The sequence below is a fragment of the Cololabis saira genome, chromosome 15 (assembly GCF_033807715.1).
Source record: "Cololabis saira isolate AMF1-May2022 chromosome 15, fColSai1.1, whole genome shotgun sequence".
NCBI classification, from domain to species: Eukaryota; Metazoa; Chordata; class Actinopteri; order Beloniformes; family Belonidae; genus Cololabis; species Cololabis saira.
Genome location: NC_084601.1, coordinates 30,628,034 through 30,647,936, shown reverse-complemented (window position 1 = coordinate 30,647,936; position 19,903 = coordinate 30,628,034). Strand labels below are relative to the sequence as shown.

The 19,903-nt window shown below is 39.4% G+C and overlaps 1 protein-coding gene across 1 annotated transcript; it reads right to left on the bottom strand.

Moving 5' to 3' along the window:
- Nucleotides 1-4,447: 4,447 nt before the first annotated feature.
- pithd1 (PITH (C-terminal proteasome-interacting domain of thioredoxin-like) domain containing 1) lies at nucleotides 4,448-14,307 on the bottom strand. The gene is made up of 6 exons (XM_061741340.1): nucleotides 14,005-14,307; nucleotides 11,436-11,479; nucleotides 10,134-10,211; nucleotides 9,440-9,544; nucleotides 7,976-8,084; nucleotides 4,448-5,013 (listed from the first exon to the last, which is right to left on the bottom strand). The coding sequence occupies exons 1-6, from the start codon at nucleotides 14,194-14,196 to the stop codon at nucleotides 4,912-4,914; spliced, it is 630 nt and encodes a 209-aa protein (XP_061597324.1). The 5' UTR covers nucleotides 14,197-14,307; the 3' UTR covers nucleotides 4,448-4,911.
- Between the last annotated feature and the right edge of the window lie 5,596 nt (nucleotides 14,308-19,903).

Genomic DNA, 19,903 nt, shown 5'->3' with positions numbered 1-19,903 from the left:
TTTTCACCTGTTTCAAGTAAATTTTCACTTGAAATAAGTAGAAAAATCTGCCAGTGGAACAAGATTTATCTTCTTATTACAAGCAAAACAATCTTGTTCCATTGGCAGATTTTTCTACTTATTTTAATTTTAAGTGAAAATCTACTTGACACAGGTGAAAATGGTTGTTTTTGAGTCTTGTCTTAAATGTAATGAGATTTTTTTTGACAAAAAATTAGACATTTTAACTAGAAATAAGACAAATATTCTTGTTAAGATTTTGAGTTTTTGCAGTGTATAATAACTAGTGAAATCATGTTGTTCTGATTTGCATTTGTAGTTATTCTATATGTATTAAGTAATATAATAATCAATACAAAGAGACACAGACTAATTCCATAAATGTATTTAAAAAACGAACACTTGCATTTAACCCTTGAAGCAAAGGTGTGGCGGCCGCCATACCTTGGCATACCCAATTGACGCCCCTGTGACAAGTCCTAGTCAGGGGTGCAGATCCGATGTCAGGATTGGGGGGGACACAAACGTGATTTTAATTTTAAATTTTTTGCCAATATGCAAATCATACCATGCCATAAATTGGTAAAGGCTCGCCAAAAAATACTGCACAGGGAATCATTTATTGTGCTTACCTTTCTTGTTTATTTCTTGTTTATTTGTCCTAAACAGCTCGACTCGAGCCCGTCAAAAATTTTAAAAATATTAATTTAGACTAAAAAAAAAATGTATGGCGTAGCAATACTTTCAATCTGTACACCTCAAAACGCACCGTGGATGTATTATTTTTTTAGAAATATATTTTCAATAAATATTCTACATATTCAACCTTTAAGTCTGAAAATACATTTGTTCAATTTCGAATAATTTAGGAAATTTGTATTGGGGGGGACAAATCATGTCCCCCCCGTCCCCCCTGGGATCTGCACCCATAGTCCTAGTCCCTCTTTTTTCTTCAGAAGAAATGTCCTAAACTATGAGATAAAATACAACGATTTAGACTCTAACTAGGCTGTTATCCCCTAAGCAGCTCTGTAAGTTACCTCCTCAAATGTTTTCAATTTAAATGTATTTTCAAAGGAAGAGAATTATGCCAATATACAATATGTTTCTTATTGTTAACAAATCCCATAAAAAAACAAAAGCAATCATGTTTGTCAGTGTCTCAGTACTTTTAAATCATTTGAATAAAAGCGACAGAAAGAAGTCTTGTGTAAAAATATCGGTTTCAGTTTTGTTTGAAGGAATATTGTATCTTTTTTTTTAGCAAGTGCTGTCTTTTCTCTTGGACTGTCTCATCTCTACAATCCACAAAAACCACCCAAAGTCGCTTAAAACTATTGGGATGGCTCCAAATACAGTCGGGCTCCACTGACCTCCACGTTACGATGTCCTATTCTGCAGCAGAAATGAAGTTTTTACAATCTGGTTTTAGTCTCCATAGCTATATCCATGGCCACCGTAATAGGGAGTTAATTTTTTATGTTCCTCATCAGGCTAAATAATAACCACATATTTATGCGAGCTTTGAGCCAATCAACCATAAGTTATCTTATTTTAAAGATAATATGACTTATTGATACTTGTACTAACAGGCCACCATGACATGGTTCTGGGCCCTATAGTGGCTAAAGAAATAAAAATTAACCTTATAGAATTAACAAGATTCTGCCATTTATTATTAAAGCCGTCAATCAAGGTATTATATTCTACATTTTATTTTCTAATACTAACCTGAAAACAAAAAGTAGTTTAGAATCACACAGATAATGTTTGTAGGCAAGTATACATTTGTAAAACTGATAAATGGCTCAATCCTCGGATCTACAGCCCTAGAATAGAATAATAAAATAGAATAGAATAGAATAAGCTTCAAGGAGAAATGGGAGAAGGAGAGTAATATAAAGATGCAGATGGAAACAAGGGGGGGAAATAATTGCACAACAGCGGAGAAGTACATCCTCTCTGTCTTGGAGAGAATTTGGGTGGAAAAACGTAGTTAGGTTTTTTAGAGTTCCAGTGGCGTGCAGAGGATTTCTCTGGGAGGAAGTACATCTTGCTGGAGACACTGTGGTGAGAGCAAGGCAACACATTTCCATGTGTTTTGGGACTTTTGCCCGGTCATTTAAAAATATTGGGACGAAATTAAATTGAACGTGGAGAACATCATGAAGGCAACGATCCCAAGACCGGACACTGTGAACGGACCGGGAAACAAATATAATTACAACATTTTACTACTTGCAAGTAAAAAAGAAATCACAAGGAAATAGCTGGCTAAAGACTCTCCTACAGTTGACGAGTGGATTAAAATTATTAATATTTACATAATAGAGAAGCTAACATTTATTCTTAAATTGGAACAAGAAAAGTTTGAAAGTTAATGGGAAATTTGGTCAAACTATCTAGCAACTTATACTGGTTAAAGCGACGAATCCCCTCCTGAGGCCTTGACCCCCCCGCTTTTTGTTCTTTTTTAAATAACTACTACAATTAAAGGTTTAGCGCAATACATGTATGCAGCAAACTATCTTTATTTAGTTTACTAATATTATCACTTGAGTGGTTTTTGCTTGTGTTACTGGGGATATTATCACCCCATGATAAGATACTGCTTGAGGGAGAAAACATAGATGAAAGATGGGGTACATGGGGCAGATAAATATTCTATTATAAAGACTGTTATTGTTATTCTTTAACTATCAGCAACGTTTTCCCTCTTTTGCAAGTTGACAGTTGCCTATTATCTTAGGTATATTGTATAGGAACGTCGGGACAATGTAAGTGCTTTTGCAAGGATGCCCTTTTATTTATTCTGTTACTTTTATTTATTTTTTCCTTCTCCCTTCTCTCCCTTTTCTTTTGTTCTTTTTCTTTTTAATTTTTCTTCCTTTTCTTTCTTCTATGTGTAGATGAGACTTAATATGTTTACAAATTGTAGAGCAACATGTAGAGCCGTCTGTCCTTTTTGCAAATAAAAAATGTAATGACAAAAAAAAGAATAGAATAAGCTTTGTTGGCCAAGTATGAACCAAGTATGCCAGACAGGGAATTTGTTTTCGTTTTTTTCGCTCACTGAACCCAGATTTAAAAAGTTACAAACAGTACAAATGGCTCTTATTAACATATATACAATTTAAAAGTGAAAGGTGCAGCAGTACGAGGTAGACATGATTGTTGAAAGGTGCATTGTTACAGCATATGATTGTGGTTATTATCATTATAATTATTATTATTGCTGCACAGTGATTGATTTCTCTGAGACTGAGTGATGAGAGTTCAGAGCAACAGCTTGGGGGAAGAAACTGTCTCCGAGTCTGGAGGTTTTGGTGTACAGTGCTCTGTAGCGCCGTCCAGAGGGGAGGAGTTCAACCAGACTGTGTCCTGGGTGTGAGGGGTCTGCAGAGATGCTACCTGCCCGTTTCCTGGTCCTGGACCGGTACAGGTCCTAGATAGACGGGAGGTTAGTCCTAATTATCCTCTCTGAAGACCTAATTGTCCGTTGCAGTCTATCTGTCTAGTTTGGTGACTGATCCGAACCAGACAGTGATGGACGTGCAGAGAACAGACTGGATGATCCTGAAGTCCACTGTCCACTACTGACCAATTAAATAACTAGTCAAATGATTAAAAATAGATTTTCAACAACAGTAAGATAATGTATTAGGCATAATTAGTAATACTCAGAACTAATTTTGGCTTTTAAAATAGTGAGTTCTTAGGGAGGACTGTGATGGTTTATCGGTGTGTTCAGAGTTCCAGTTCCCGCTGTAGTTTTATAGATTTATTATTTAGCGACAACACAATGTTGCATGAGTCACTATGGCAGTTTTAGAGCTCATGAGGTTGGACAACATTCAAAAATGACCAAGCTTCAGCAGCAGATTAAAAGACTGCACCCCAAAGAATTACAGCTATAATTAATTTATATATGATTTTTTTTTTTTGGAGAAGAGGAAAAAAATTGAATGCTCTCAAATCACAGAGGACTGACAGTAAAATGATTCAGCGTCCTTCTTACTTAATCTCTTATGATCTGTCTTTTTTTGTCTTTAATAAAAATTTTGTGAAAGCTCTGAAATTAGAGCAGAAAGTCTAGATTTTGATTGTTTTTAATCCACTGGAATTGTGTATTAAAAAGGAAAAAACAAAACATTTTCCTTTTCATGATAAATATATAGAAAAGTATCCCCACCAGATCATTCCTCACACATTAAAAAGACCCCTCTAACTATTGATTACATGCAGAAACCAAGGATGAGAAGTTCCTTTAGCAGAAAAAAGGGAAAAGTGTGAGAGTTAGAAGATGTTTAGACGTAGACATTTATAGCAGCCATCAGATTCCAGCAGCTGTATTTAAATAAGTTAAAGCCAGCAGCAACCTGCTGGTCAGGAAAGGGTGCAGTTCTCATCAGGTCCACTAGGTGGCGGAATAAACTCAGCAGACTCAGCTTCAGAAGCCAGATGGAGATGTAGGTGTTGTACTTTTTATTTTATGAACCTCTTGAAATCAGAAGAAAAAGACAAATATAGAATGCTTAATGTGCAGGAGCATTTAGTTGAGCAAATTAAGCATTTTTTTCCCCCTCCATAAATATCAATGCAAGGTGTTGTCATGGCAACAAAAGCTGGGAATTAAGTGACACTGTTCGTTTTTCTTTGCAGCCTTCGACCCGGGTATCAAACATTTCATGCATTCATTGGAAATGTTTTGCTCATATTAAGGCCTTGGAAACAGAGAGACGGCTTCGCTGCAGGAGACGCACCTGAAGCCCCTCAAGTCTTCGGGTTTCAGAGCTCATTTCCCAGTAAAACCCATCTTCGCTGCTTCAGCGTTGACTTTCAGATGGACAGAAGACGCCTCCGACATCCCTCTCAAGTCTCCTCTTCCTCCTCCCAGCTCAACCGAAGCTATCAGGAAATCATGTTGGATTGAGGGATGATGCTCTCCACCTTGTGATCCGCAGGGTTCGCCGCTGACTCGTAGTTACAGATGGTCACTTCATGTCTGTAAGCCTAAAAAAAAAACAAACGAAAAATTACCGTATTTAAAACTGAGAGCAGGAGGAGGAAAGAAATGATAAAATCTTACTGAGAAAACATGTCTGCCAACTATCTTAATGTATAAGATCAGGGCTGCTCCTCCCTAAATGCAGAACGCGCGATGTGCTTAGAGCCTCATCTTCCAACGGGGGCCACGTTTTGCGCTAGGATGCTTTTCGCAAGGAAGGGGAGGAGAGAAAGGAGACCTCTAATCTGATCGCGAATGATTGACAGCACTCGACATCTGACCAATCAGAGGGGTGCACATGCAGGCAGGCTCTTGCTGAGCTACAGAAGGTGAGATTTCAACATGTTGTCCAAAAGACGTCACGAATCAGGAGCAAGAGAAGGAAAAAGGTAACAAAGTGGTGCTTCACTAGAAGGTGGGTTTGTTGTTGAAATAAAACACCTAAACTGCTGCTCAGCAGACAGGAATCTGTCTCGACTGGAAGATTGTGTTTTTCCAGCGACCCTGATGAACATTTACTCAACGCCTTACGTTAACGCCCTAACGCCTCTGTTGAGAAAGAGTGGTCACATGACCAGTAAGATATAAATTATAGCTAATATATAACATATTGGCTATAGTTTTATATTGTAAAGAAGTTAGGGGTGGGCGGTACACCGGTGTCATAGTCATCACCGGTGTGAAACTGCGCCACGACATGGATTTTGCAATACCGTCAATACCGTAATAAATCAATTATAAAATAATAAGCCTAAATAAGGCATTAAAAACGTCGGTGATATGCAAGGTTTGCTGCCGTGTTGTGACAGCAAGAGGTGGAAACACAAGCAACCTGTTTCATCACTTATAAAACACGCACGCCCAGGAATATGAAGAGGCAACCCGGGCCAAAACGAGCGCAAGTGGGACCAGCAGCTGCTGCTGGGACCGCTGCTCCGCTGGTGCTGCTGCAGAACCAGCGGAGCACGTCCCAAGACTACACAGCTTTCACTGCAGGCATCGTTTACTGCTGCTACACCTTACGACAAGAGTAGTAAGAAATGCAGGGCTTAAAGTATTCCGGCACCGTGCCGGATCTCCGGCGTACGGAGTTTTTTTTCTCGGCGTGCGAGTTTGACTGCTTAAAAAAAAAAAAAAAAAAAAAAAGGTTTGAGAGAAAAAAAAAAGTTTGAGTCAATCGAGTTCGTCTACCAATGGAATGAGAGGAAAGCAGCTCTGGCTCAACCAAACTAACACTAGCCAATCAGAAGTAGAGCTGGGCGGGTCTTTGACAGCACCAGAGCGCAGAGCGCTGTTTCAACCTGCTGGAATACGAATCACAGACTTCAAGATGGAAAAAAATTAATGAATGTCGGTTTAAAAGAATCTTTTTGCCCAGAAGAAAAAAAGAGTGACAAAAAAAATACCCATAACCATGTTCTTCTCTCGAAAAAACACACCTGTACCGCGGGCTTTAGAAGAAAAAGACGCTACAGCGCGAGTCGGGATGGAGCGGCTCAGAAGAGCAGTGAAATACGTGCGAGGCGGTGTTGAACTCCGCAATTTGAAGCTTTGTATAATAATTATTAAAAAAAAAGGTTTGCTACTATGTGAATATCACTTATCACAGGTTCTTTTTGGAACGTAACCCTCTCGAAAAACAAGGGATTACTCTATATGAATACTCATGGCATAAACCTGTCAAGTTTTGGATTTAAAATTAAGGGAAATTTTCCACCACCCGCTGTCCAACCAGCACAACCGAGGTCCAGTATTACATTTTAAGACAGGTTTACAAAATATTTAAAATATAATAAAAATAAATATTATATATATATATATATATAATAAAAATATATATATAAAAATATTAACCTTATTCACATAAAAGGGACAGGACAGGCTACTCCTCCCAAAACGTACCAAAAAATACCGTGATATTATACCGTCACCGTTCAAAAGATGAAAAATACCGTGATATTAATTTTAGGTCATATCGCCCACCCCTAAAAGAAGTTTGACTATTTTTGAGGAGATAAACGTGCATTTGTAAAGGCACACGTTTAGCTCTGATTTCAGACCTGCTTCCAGTTTTTTGTGAGGGGTTGAGGAGGTGGAGGTAACTTTCTTTTAATGAGTGATGGATAATTGTGGCTCGAATTTGTTTATTTCATTTTTTTTTTTTTTTATATGTATTTATTTATTTCAGGTAGAATTTTTTAATAAAATATTTATTAATTTCAGTTTTTTTTTTCATTTTTATCTTATTTGACTCATACTGTATCTATACTTACAGTACATTTGTTATTATTGATAGGTTGTCAAGTTAACCCTTGTGCTGTCTTTGGGTCAAGGGAGAAAATAAGGAATGAAGGAAAGAAGGAAGAAAGGAGAAAAGAAGGAAAGAGGGAAGGAAGTAGGAAAGGGAGTAAGGAAGGGAGAAAAGATGGAAGGAAGGGAGAAAGGAAGGAAAGAAGGGAGGGAGGAAGGAATGGAGAAAAGGAAAGAAAGAAGGGAGGGAAGAAGGAAGGAATGGAGAAAACAAGGAAAGAAGGAAGGAAAAGTAAAGAAGGTAATAAAGGAACGAATGACGAAAGGGAGGTAGGAAGAAAAAGGAGCAACGGAGGGTAAAAAAGGAGGAAAAGAAAGGAAGAAGGAAGGAGAGAGCATGGCAGGAGGAAAGAAGGATAGAAGAATTGGGTCATTTTGACCCAAAGACAGCACAAGGGTTAAATGTCTTGTCATTTTATATCCATGACATATTTTGGAGCGGTGTGAGGGTGTGGGGCGGGGCTCCAACTAACATTTTGCTGAGGGCTGCATAAGAAGTTAAAAACATGAACAGTAATAAGACACTGAAGCAACTACGTGATGCCACACGACACACCGGACCATCCAGACTCATCAGCAGCTCTTTACTCACACATCAGATGTGTACGGCCCCGTGTGGCCAGAAGCAGCATTGCTACGTGGAGTGGCTTTACTGACCTCTGAATACTCTCCCCGGAGACCGATGTAGTACACCCGGGTGCTGTCGGCTCCGAAGTTCTTGGAGATGTGGATGGAGAGGTGATGGACGCTGGAGAAGCGAGCAACTCTACAGGACAACAGAGAGAGGTGCATGTTCAGGCTGAAGGGTCTGGGAAAACAATATCTAGTAACAGTTTTTTAATGTCAACGAGTACAAATAAAACTGGTAAAGAAGTGTAAAATGTGTCAAAGCTTGGATGTGAAGGAGGTGAAAGAGATGTTTTCATTTCTCTGATTGCACAGGAGCTTGTTCCATCGCTGTGGACCGCCACAGCGTCGTTTATAAAAGATGGTGGCGTTTAAATTTGTGAGGGATATCGAAATGCTGGATAAAAGGGTTTAAAAGAAAAAGAACAAACAAAACACAAGCCAGGCAATTTAACTCAGTTACCAAAAACTCCCCATTTCAGCTTGTTTTATCTCCTATTAACCCGTGTTACCTACCGTAAAACACCTAATAAAGGCCAGGCGTTTATTTGCTTAAATCGCTCAAATCAACAGGCGTTTATTTGAACCTTCGGTTAGATAGATAGATAAATAAATAATTATTAAATACATAGTAAATATTTATTAAATATTAAATAAATACATATTTAATAAACATGAAATAAATAAATAAACCTTAGGTTAAATAACCGTAAGGTATTTTTTTTTCCAATAAAAACTAGGTTTTTATTGGGACCTGTGTTTATTAATCGTGTGTCTCCATTGAACCCATCTTCAACCCGTCTTCGCTTTAGCCAGCTAGCGAATGGCACGAATGGCTTCTCGTTGTCAGCTTTTGTCTGAACTCTTTTTTCATCACTCATATAATCTTCCGCGACCTACGCTGGTGTCTGGCACGCTTGTGAAGTATTCAAGCTAAGAGAAAAGAGAGCTGCAAAAAAAGAGGGGAAAAGAGGTGAGCTCGTAGCCTCTAGCTCTTCGCTCACCTCTTTTCCCCTCCTTTTCTCTTTGATACACGAGCTGCTCAACTTCATAACACGTGATCAGTGAGGTCCCTCTACAATTAAATAAATAAGAACACTTTTCAATTAATTCAAGGTTATTTGTTTGTGTTTATGTAGAATATTATTTTGGCCACCAGAAAAACAATGTTTGACCCCCCTTTATTTGGGATGTTTAATATAAAAACTATTTTGCTTTACCTGGAGGATAATTGAGACTCGGCCATTATTAGAAGTTTTATGGTATTCTGAATCTGTTCTTGTGTTAGAAGTCACTGCCACTGCGACCCAGAGCCTCCCAGGTCGGCTTCAACTTGGTCCCAGACCTCAGGTCAGCTGCAGGTCAGTCACCCAGCAGAAAACTTCTCCTCCTTCATCCTAGTGCTCCCTGCAGGATCATGTGACCCCTCGGACCCGAGTCGGGGTAACCTGCCCAGTTAAAGCCTGTTTGAGGTTCAAAACTTCGTGGTCTTACTTCGTAGGGTACTCGAGCTCGGCCGTAGGGTCCCTGTTGAGTCTGAACGCCTGTTCGGGTTCCCTGCCGGTGTCGTCAAACGACATCTGAGGGATGTTCTTGAACCTGGAAATAAAAATAAGAGCTGGCACATGACAAAAAAACATATCTGGTCACACTTCAGGAAGCTATTAAATGTAAGTCTAACTACAAATGCATGGAGTGCTGCTGGGTGTGAGAAACAAGAAAAGTATACTTCAGGTGCTCTTCGGCATGGGGATCAAAAAGATTGAAAAACAATTTAGAAAAACCGAGGCACTCAAAAAGATAGAAAAATATAAAAAGCCTTTATTTAATCATGGCTTTGTAAAAGTTTTAAGTTTTAACTTTTACAAGGCCATGACTAAATAAAGGCTTTTTATATTTTTCCATCTTCTTGAGTGCCTCGGCTTTTCTAAATTGTTTTTCAAGCTATTAAATGTAGTTTGTGCCAAAATTCCTGTAAAGTCATAAGACAAAGGCTGTAAAGTCATGGTTGGAAAAGGATCTGTAGTATTGCATCTCTGTTACTCTGACAGATGTACTGAAGCCCTCAGGAAAGTGTTTGCTTCCGTAGACTGATTTGATTTTGGAGTTTAAGACTAAGGAAGAGGAACTCGTCAAGACCACGAGATGGCTCTGATGGAAACGTGTTGTCGGGTTTGGCACAACTCACAGTCTAATCTCAGCTGGATGCGAGTCGTCGTCCTCTCCAGAGATGATGACGCCCTTCAGCTTCACGCTGCCAGTAAAACTGAAAGAGGAGAAAAAGCGGTTTCTGGTTACTGAGTGAGGACGCGGCGGCCGCGGAGAACCAAGCCGGCACGAGTGACAACAAAACAGTGAAACTGGGTTCATGTGGCATTTAAGAAAATGCTCTTGTTCAGGATTTAAAAAGGTTTCTTCTCAGTTATCAAGTATCTACAACCTCAGATTAACAACTTTATAAGAAAATCTGAACCACAATGTGGTTGGAAAGTATAAAAACAAACAACTACTAATGGCGGTTTTCCACTAGTACCTACTCAGCCCGGCTCGCCTAGACTTGGTTTGGTTCTTTTCCACCAGGGGTCTAACCGTGCCGAGTAGATACTTTTCTGTATCTACTCTGCCAAGGGGTCAGGAGGTTGGCCAATCAGAAGTCTGAGTCAGGATGTGACATCAGCTGAAGAGCGACTCCAGCGGCTTCTTGTTCATTTTATTCCATCAGCAACGGCAGCAAAAGTCTGTTTGGTGATCCAACTCTGAGGTGCAGATGTTCATAAACCTGGTGTCTGAGGAGAGAATTAAAAAGGGATCTAGACGGGCGATAAGGAACGACCAGATCTACCAGGAGCTCTGTCACTTCATAGCTGCTCGCGGCTCCAGCTGACTTTTCAGCAGCGCCGAGACAAACTAAAAAAAATTAAAAAGCGTTGCCGCTTGAAGCTTTTCTCACAAGCCACAGACCCAGCAGCACATATTATCTCCTCCAGGATCTACATCTTCTACATCTCTATGTTGTGTTGTTTTCTTCTTCATTTGTGTCACTCAGTCAAAAGTACGTAACAGCAGCTTCATTCCAACCCGCCTACTTCTGCTCCGGGTCCAGGATTGTAGTGGAAAAGAAACTGGGCCATGTTGAGTCGAGCTGAGTAGGTCCGAGTGGAAAAACACCATAAGTGCACCTCGTGATGTAATAACTCATTTTCTATATGATGTCTTAAGCGTCTCAGATCGTTGTGGAGAAATGACTCGTCTTTACAAACACAGACGGTTGCAGATCTTCATCTTGGCGTTCAGCAACGCTTTAGCCGTCAGGGACCTGCCCTCCCAAGAGCTTCCAGAATCCTCTGCAGAGAATCTCAACGGTGGCAATGCCCCCTATCCTCCAAGTATATCATGAATCTTAACATGATATCGGGGGCTGGTCCGCTGAGGGGCGCTTGGCCCCGTCCCCCAACGCCACAGAAAAACCCTTCAGATGATGAAGACTTACGGGATGTTGAAGAGCAGCTCTTCGTCTGCATCACTCTCAACAAACTGGAGAAGAAAGAAAACAGACTTGTGTCACATGAGAACACAAAGAATAACGGTTTCTGGTTGACGGGAGACTCATCTGACTCTCCCGTCGATGCTTTCTCATTTCAAGTTTGTTCATCAAGGACCTGAGAAATTTAGATAACAACTTAGCTTTCATGAGGGAAAAAAACAATAAAAATTTAAAAAAAGTTTAAACTGAAGGTGGTAAAGTATTTTTTTGTTAAAGTATTTGTGTTTACTGCTTGCAAAAAGAGTTATAGCACTCTCATGGAAGAGTACCAGTAAACCAAAATTCAATAACTGGATTAAGGAAATGTCTAGAACTTTACCTATGGAAAAGATCACTTATATTATAAAGGGCAAACTATCATTGTTTCAAAACATTTGGGGTCCTTTTATGGAATTTATGGAGAGTGTGGATTTAAGCGGTCTGGGGAGTGGGGCGGATGAGGCGTAGCTACTAGTGATCCTCTGCAGTGTTCTAAAATTATTTCCTTTCTTTTGATACTTGATTTCTTTATTCTGTGTGAATTGTATATTTGAGTTTATATTTCTGAATTAAGCACAACGGTGAAATACTTTGGGCTAACCCTTGAAAAACAGAGAAACCTTTGTTTAGATTTTTGTTACTTTTTTGTTTTGTTTGGGGTTTTATTTATTTATTTTTTCTTTCTTTCATTTTCTCTTTCCTTTTCTCATTTAAACCTAAATTGAGTCTTGCTTTATGATATCTCATAAATATCTGAGTTGTAAGGAAATATGATTCGATTGCTGGACAATTATTCAGCTGCCCTTGGTGTTTCCTTTTATGTAAGAGGACTCTTATTTTTGTGTCATTGGAAAGATTTTGAAAACCAAATAAAGATATTGTTGTAAAAAAAAAAAAAGATAGCTTGACCCAAAGACTAGACTAAAACCAGAGGTGGGTAGTAACGAGTTACATTTACTCCGTTACTTGAGTAAGTTTTGGGAAATTTTGTACTTTTAGGAGTAGTTTTGAATCACTATACTTTTTACTTTTACTTGAGTAGATTTGTGAGGAAGAAACTGTACTCTTACTCCACTACATTAGGCTATATTGACCTTGTTACTTTTCTTTTATCCCCTCCGCGTACGCGTCAATCTCATGATATCACTGAGTCATTCGTTGGGAAAAATGTTTGTTTTTGCATGTTTTGTCACATATACACAGACTCAAACACAAACACACACACACACAGTTTATATGAGTTCATGGGCTTGTTCTAGTTCTGCCTGCGGAGCCTGGTTAAAAAAGAAAAGTACAAAGGCTTGAAATTTTGTGATACTTGTGCTTAATTTTTTTTTAATTTTGTTATTATTTTATTTATTTTATTATTTATTAAAGTACTTCTTGAATTTACTTTAAGATTATTTTAATTTAAGCAATTTTTCATTTTGTATTCATTTTAATTTATTATTTTATTGATTTAATTTGCCTGAAGATGATTATTTTGTACTTTTGTCTGTTTGAATAAAATTTTTTCAATCTTATTTGTTATTTACTGTCTAATTATGTCTTGCCGCTTTTAATGTCAATGTAAAGCACTTTGAATTACCTTGTGTTGAATTGTGCTATATAAATAAATGTGCCTTGCCTTTGAATGGTTGTGTTAAAAAAAATAAGTAATGTTACTCAACATTTACTCGGTACTTGAGTAGTTTTTTCACCGAGTACTTTTTTACTTTTACTCAAGACATTATTTGGATGACTACTTTTTACTTCTACTTGAGTCATATTATTCTGAAGTAAGGCTGTGAGATATATCGAGATTTTAATATATATCGATATATTTTCAAACGCGATATGGTACGAGACAATATCGTTTATATAGATTAAAAAAAAAAAAAATTACATTTTTTTTTATTATTTTGATATAGCTTATTTTGTGACAAATTGACTTGAATGTTTTATTTGTTATTTGCACAACTGTCAACCTCAGTGGAAAGTCTGCCTGTTACTGTCTACATTGTATTAATTGCACAGTGTATTTTAATTTAATTGTTATGCAGGAAAGGGATATTTGGTTTTATTCTATTCAAGAAGCATTCTTATTCTATATATGCAGGCAATTTATTTTTATTTCATTTGTTTTATACATTTTGATATTGTGCAGACCTCTGTTAATAAAGGAACCCGTGTGACATTTGGCACGAGGCTTTGTATTAAAACTGACTGTTTTTTTAAGGGTTTGCCTCAGAAAAAATGAAGCTAACAGAGATGCTATGCTATAATGCTTTGGGAGAAACCCCAATTATGGCACAGAAAAAATATCGATATATATCGAGTATCGCCATTCAGCTAGAAAATATCGAGATTTTTGGTCCATGTCGCCCAGCCCTATTCTGAAGTAACAGTACTTTTACTTGAGTACAATTTTTTGGCTACTCTACCCACCTCAGACTAAAACTAAAACTAAAACTTAAACAGGCTGCAGAAACAACACTAGTTTTGTGCGTTCATTTCATGCCCGCTCTCTGCCCTCCTGTCTTGCCGTAGCCGCTACCTGGTTCCTCTCGGTCCGCTGCTCCCAGGGCTTGAACACCTTCCTCCCGTCTCCGTCCCGACTCTCGTTCAGAACCTGCAGCTTGTCCAGGTCGATCCGCCGGTAAAGTCCGAACTCCAGCCCGCGCTCCGCCGGCTCATGCTCACACTCGCAGCTGTGCCCGTGTCCGTGGCCGTGGCCGTGGCCGGACATCGTGGGATCAAACACTGATAAAGTAAAACGGGCTGCGGGAGTGGAGCCTTTTTATAACCTGAAACTGAATCAGCGAGTTTCACTTCATCGCGTGGAGACGCGAACGGAGTCACTGACGGGCTTCCGGTTTGGTACTTTCAAAATAAAACTAAAGCCAAAAAGAATTACAATATACCAAAAAAACACTTCTTCAAATACCTACAAATTAGAAACTACATTCTAAAAGCAGTTAAACAATCCCCTCATAAACCTCCTCTTTCTAGTCTGGAGAAGGCTGTACTAGTAGGGTTGCCACCTTTCAGAAATAGAAATAAGGGACGCCCTGATTTCAGCAGCGCAGGCACCAAAAAAAAGGGACATCCCCAAAACTTCTAAACTGCATAGAAGTGTATTTATTTTATATGAAAAAACAAAATGCTTTGATTTAAAGTTTAAATTTCTTTAATTGCATTGAACTTTCATGACTGTACTACTAGCAACTGAAATAGCCTCCTATGCTACGTACGTCCACATCAGCCCAGATGTATAATATAGATACAGGTGACGGTCGGAACATTAGAATATGGTGTAAAAGTTCATTTATTTCAATAATTCAACTTAAAAGGTAAAACTAATATATTACATAGTCTCATTACATGCAAAGCAATAGCTGACAAACCTTTAATTGTTACAATTTTGATGATTGAATTGTTTATTGATTTCATAATATAGAGATTTTTTATTTGGGGTTTTCATAAACTGTGAGCTATAATCACCAAAATTATAATAAATAAAGGCTTGAAATATCTCACTTTGAATGTAGTGGGAAATAATAAATGTGTTTCACCTTTAGTTGAATTTACTACGAATGAAGTTTTGCAATATATTCAAATTTTCCGACCTTCACCTGTATATTATGACATCAATAAATAAGAGCATAATATGTGTCTGTATTGGTTCAATACGGAACGCAACTTTTAATTCCCAATTACGGAACAATTCCGTATTTTAAGGGACGGGTGGCAACCCTATGTACTAGATCACCTTCAGGGCCAGGGCCAGGTTTTCTTTTTGTATAAAGTGATTGTAGATTCATCTAAAGAATCCTCGGAAGGTAAAAGATTGGCTTGGTCTAGCGATTTAAATACGGACAGTTTGTCATGATGCAAAACGTCAGACTGTCAACACCAGATTGAAACTTTTACAATTTAAATGGATTATGCGCACATACATTCCTCCTGCCCTGTTACATCGCTTTGATATCAACAAATCCTGATTTCTGTGTTAAATGTAGCCAAGAAGAAGGAACTTTATTACCCCCTGGAACTGCCTATGGAGTTGCCCCAAAATTAAAACATTCTGGGAAAAGGTCATACAAACTACATCTGATATTATATCTATCAAACTGCCGGTCTGCCCTCGGGTATTTATCTTAGGACTATTTTCAGATGAGGAGTGTCCGGTGCGAATAAAAAAATTGTCATTTTGTGCTCACTTCAGGCTAAACACTGTATAGCGACTTCCTGGAAGGGCACTGAACCTCCCATAGTTAAACATTGGTTTAACAGTCTTTCCAACGTTCTAGCCATGGAGAAGTTAACCTATGCCACCAAGGGGAAATTACAGGGTTTCTTTAAGTTATGGGGACATTTTATTAAATATCTTGAAAGTCACCAATCAGGAAGTGTATAAAGGAAATGGACATGTAAATCATCATTAATGAATATGTCATGTTAAATCTGAAAACCCAATAAATATCATTTTCAAAAAAAATAAAGCCTAAATTATGGTTCTGCGTTACACCAACGCAGACCCTACGCCGGTCTGCGTTGGTGTAACGCGGAACCATAAACCAGCCTTGACGGCCTCAACTGAAGTGCATCACTTTGAAGTTGTTTTTTTTTTTCTGAATTCATGACATATTTTTCTTTTCTTGGCTAGAAAATAAAGTAAATTAAAGATGCCTCAACAAACCACTTTAACGTAAAATAAAAATAGACTAGCCACCTACAGGGGGATCACTTCGTTCTGACAAGTCTAAATACCGTTTTTCTTATAAAATCTGTTGCGTTATCTGTGATATGTTGTCGTATATGTTCGTGCTTATATATAAATTGATCAAAAACCAAAAGCCAGCTGCGTGGGGAACTTCAGCACCTCAATAACCCAAGTCTGCACCTACAGAGAGTCCCAGGGCCGTGGAAGACATCATGTCTGGTCCCTGCGCCCCCAAAACAGCCGTCCAGTGGAGTTAAAGGACGGCAGGCCTGTAGCGCTGACCTCTCCTGTTACAAAGGTCATGGAGAGACTGAACCTGAGACACCTGAGGCCTCCTGGTTGCTGCATCACAAGACCCTCGGCACTTCGGTTGGGGTTGATGATGCAACCATTCATCTGCTGCAAAAGAGCAACAACCGTGTCATCATTGTTCCTCTTCAACACCTAAACAGCCGACTTCATAAATAAAGTCTGAATCGTCAAAGAACCCGCCTGTTGATTTTTCCGGTATTTTATTTTGAAAACTCAGTGTATCAAAGACAGACTTCCTCCACAACATTGTCGCCCGTGGACCTTATCCAGGCCCCCAGTCTCGCGCTCAGCAGGCACGCCGATTTTTTCCAGTGGCCAGCCGCGGTACTGCAACAAAAAATCCCATGGGGCCCAGAAAGCTTTTTTCCCATAGACCGCAATAGTAAAAGAGAAGCCTCTAAAACTGTTCACAGGACACCTCCAGCTGTAATCACCACCAATTACTAATCTTTGTATTCTATATTTTTAATTCATGGACTTTATATCCGTCAAAAATGTTTTATAACGGCCAGAAAAGTCAAAGAAAAGTCTCTTTCTGGGCGTGACGTCACGGCTGTGCCGTGGACTCGCAAAGCGCGGTCGTGTGTGTCTCGGGAACGAGCATGGCTGAAACTAAGCCGTTCGGCAGAATAATCACTCAGAAACACATTGCATTGCCAATTTGCACCAAACAGAAATGTTTAATAGCAAGAATAATAATGGTTTGTCATTCTTGTACTTAAACATTTGCGTTGTAGCCAACGGTGTATGGTTTGTGAAAATAAGATATCAGGCAGGAATAACACAAGTCTAAGACCCTGTCCACACGTAGCCGGGTATTTTTAAAAACGAATATTTCCCCCCCTCCGTTTATAAAAACATTTGCATCCACACATAACCGAAGATCTGCGTTTTCGACCACATTCATAAGCATTCTAATGATCCTGTAGATCATCTGCGGCTCCGCGGAGGCGCAGGTGTGGGTGTTTCCACTGAGATCCTCCTGGACACACACACCTAACGCACTTCAAATATGTATTCTTCTGTTGCTCTTTCATTTGGAGGCAGCGCCCTGCACGGGACTAAATGAGGGTCAATATTAACAAAATGAGCTTGTGGCGTGAGATCCCCACCTCACAATAAAACTGACCTCCATCAGGTTTGAGCAAACGTGCAGGGAGAGAGATGTGTCGTAGTTGTTGCGACGGTGCCGTGGAGTTTTAGATGTCATGTGTTTAACATCATCTTAACCCTTAATCCTCATCTTATTTTATGACAGTGCTCCCGGGGAAGCTGCACCTCCGCAGCTCCGCGGGCACTGCGAAGCCGGGCAGTGCCCGCAGGGCAGTGGGCAGTCCGCGGCTCCGCGGCTCCTACGCCGTAGGGTGCGCGGAGCCGCGGAGCCTACGGCGTAGCCTCTGTGTAACGCAGTAAATTAACCACATTTAAACATAATATTTGACATATTTAAACATAATACTTGACAAAACTTGTAATACAAAAAATATTTGTCTTAATGTAAGTAATAAACTTGGGAAGTTTCATGGTGATACCTGCTATTTACATTTTTACCCTATTTTAGCCTATTAACCTGGGGTGTCTCATCTTAAATAAAAATGACTCGTTTTATCTTTAATTAAAAAAAACACACAAATGAACCATGTATAGTCTATAACCATGACTTTGAGAACAGCATCGGTTGATTTGCCCTATAAATCCCTAATTTCATTGTGTACATCTATCATTACCGGTCTGAAGGACTCATGAGCGCGCAGCGCTTGTCCAGAGCGCGCAGCGCTCGTTCACATTGCCCCGGGGCATGATGGGAGGCCCCAGAGCATCATGGGAGGTGACTCAACTGCGCATGCTCTATGGGCCCGTGTACCAGGAAGTAAACCAGGAAGTCAGAAATTTTTTCGGCGGATGCGCTGGGTGAGCAAACTCCATTGAAATGAATGGGCGGCCATTTTCGATCCGGTATCCAGTTATATAATACATCCATGACCTTATCAGGCAACAAAACACACGAGATGTGACAGCTGATTGGCTCAAATCCCTCACCACTGCAATATGTTTACACTCATGATGTGCAGTCAGAAAACGTTGTTTGTGCCCCTCCCCCCCAAATAAAGTTCAGATAAAACCGTTTATTCAGCTTTTTGTTTATTTGAAGATCACTGTTGATTTATTTTTTGTATTTAAAAACACAACACCACACTGTCTCACTGCAGCAACATGTTTGTGACAAATAAATAGATGAAATAATACTGTCATTTAGCAGACACAAATAAAAAAACGTAACATGAATATCTCAACCCCCTCCCTTTTTTTTTTGCTCATTTTGGCATGGATGAGCTCTTCTTCCAGGGAAGGATTTGCTTATTTCAGCAAGTGAATGCCAGTCCAGCTGCAAGCCCCTCCCACCTGGTCTGGGCTCCTCCCACCACACCGTAGACTTACCTGCTCCAACCTGCACACATTGATTCACCTCATTCCCTGCTTATTCAGAAACCTCCTGGACACCAGACAAAATCTCAAATATAGAATAAAATGTCTCGCTTCTCATATTTAAAACGTTCTTTTTGTAGTTTAACTAATAAATAGAGGGAATGCGCATGACGTCACAGATGCCACTTCACAGCGGGTTACGCCCACTGAGTGGCAGAAAGACTGAGTGGCAGAAAGACTGAATGGCAGAAAGACTGAATGGCAGTTTGAGCAACTTGAAAACATCTAACATGGGAAAGAGCTGTTGTGTATGACTGTACTCATAGCTTTAGCAAGAAATCGTAATTATCATTTTACAGACTGCCGAAAAATAAGCTTAAGAGAGACAAATGGATCGCTGCAATTCCCAGAAACAACTGGATTCCAGGCACCGAAACGTGGATTTGTGGTTCCCACTTTGTATCAGGTAATGCTGGATTTTTGGGTAGCTAACGTTAAATGGTCAGATCATAAAGTTCGGTGTCCTCATCGCTTTAATTTCGCCAACAAATCCTGTCTTGAAGTAGGACCAAGCGTCAAAACTTTTGTATGCCTTCAAGCTTTGCTTCGTGTATTTCCCCAGCGTAGATATTAAGTACATGTAAATATCAGGAAACTTGATTCTTGGCCAAATATTAATGTCCATGGACCACTGGTTCTCCGGGTAACTGTACGGGTCACTGTCAAGTCCAACTGCCTTTAATTTAAGCCCATAATCGTCTGTTAACCCGTCTTTTCCAATAGTTGCAGCCATTTTTGCCACTCAGTGCGAGTAAGGGGGCGTGGTCCAGTGGGAAAGTGGCGTCAATGCAGACCCTCTATACTGACCTTAAATGGTTTATAGATCACCAAATGTCTTTTCTTTTTTTTTTTTTTTTTTAAACAGCATAGCATCATCTTTGGGATCGGGCTGTACAAAACAGTTATCATTGTAAAAGCCTTTTATTTTAGT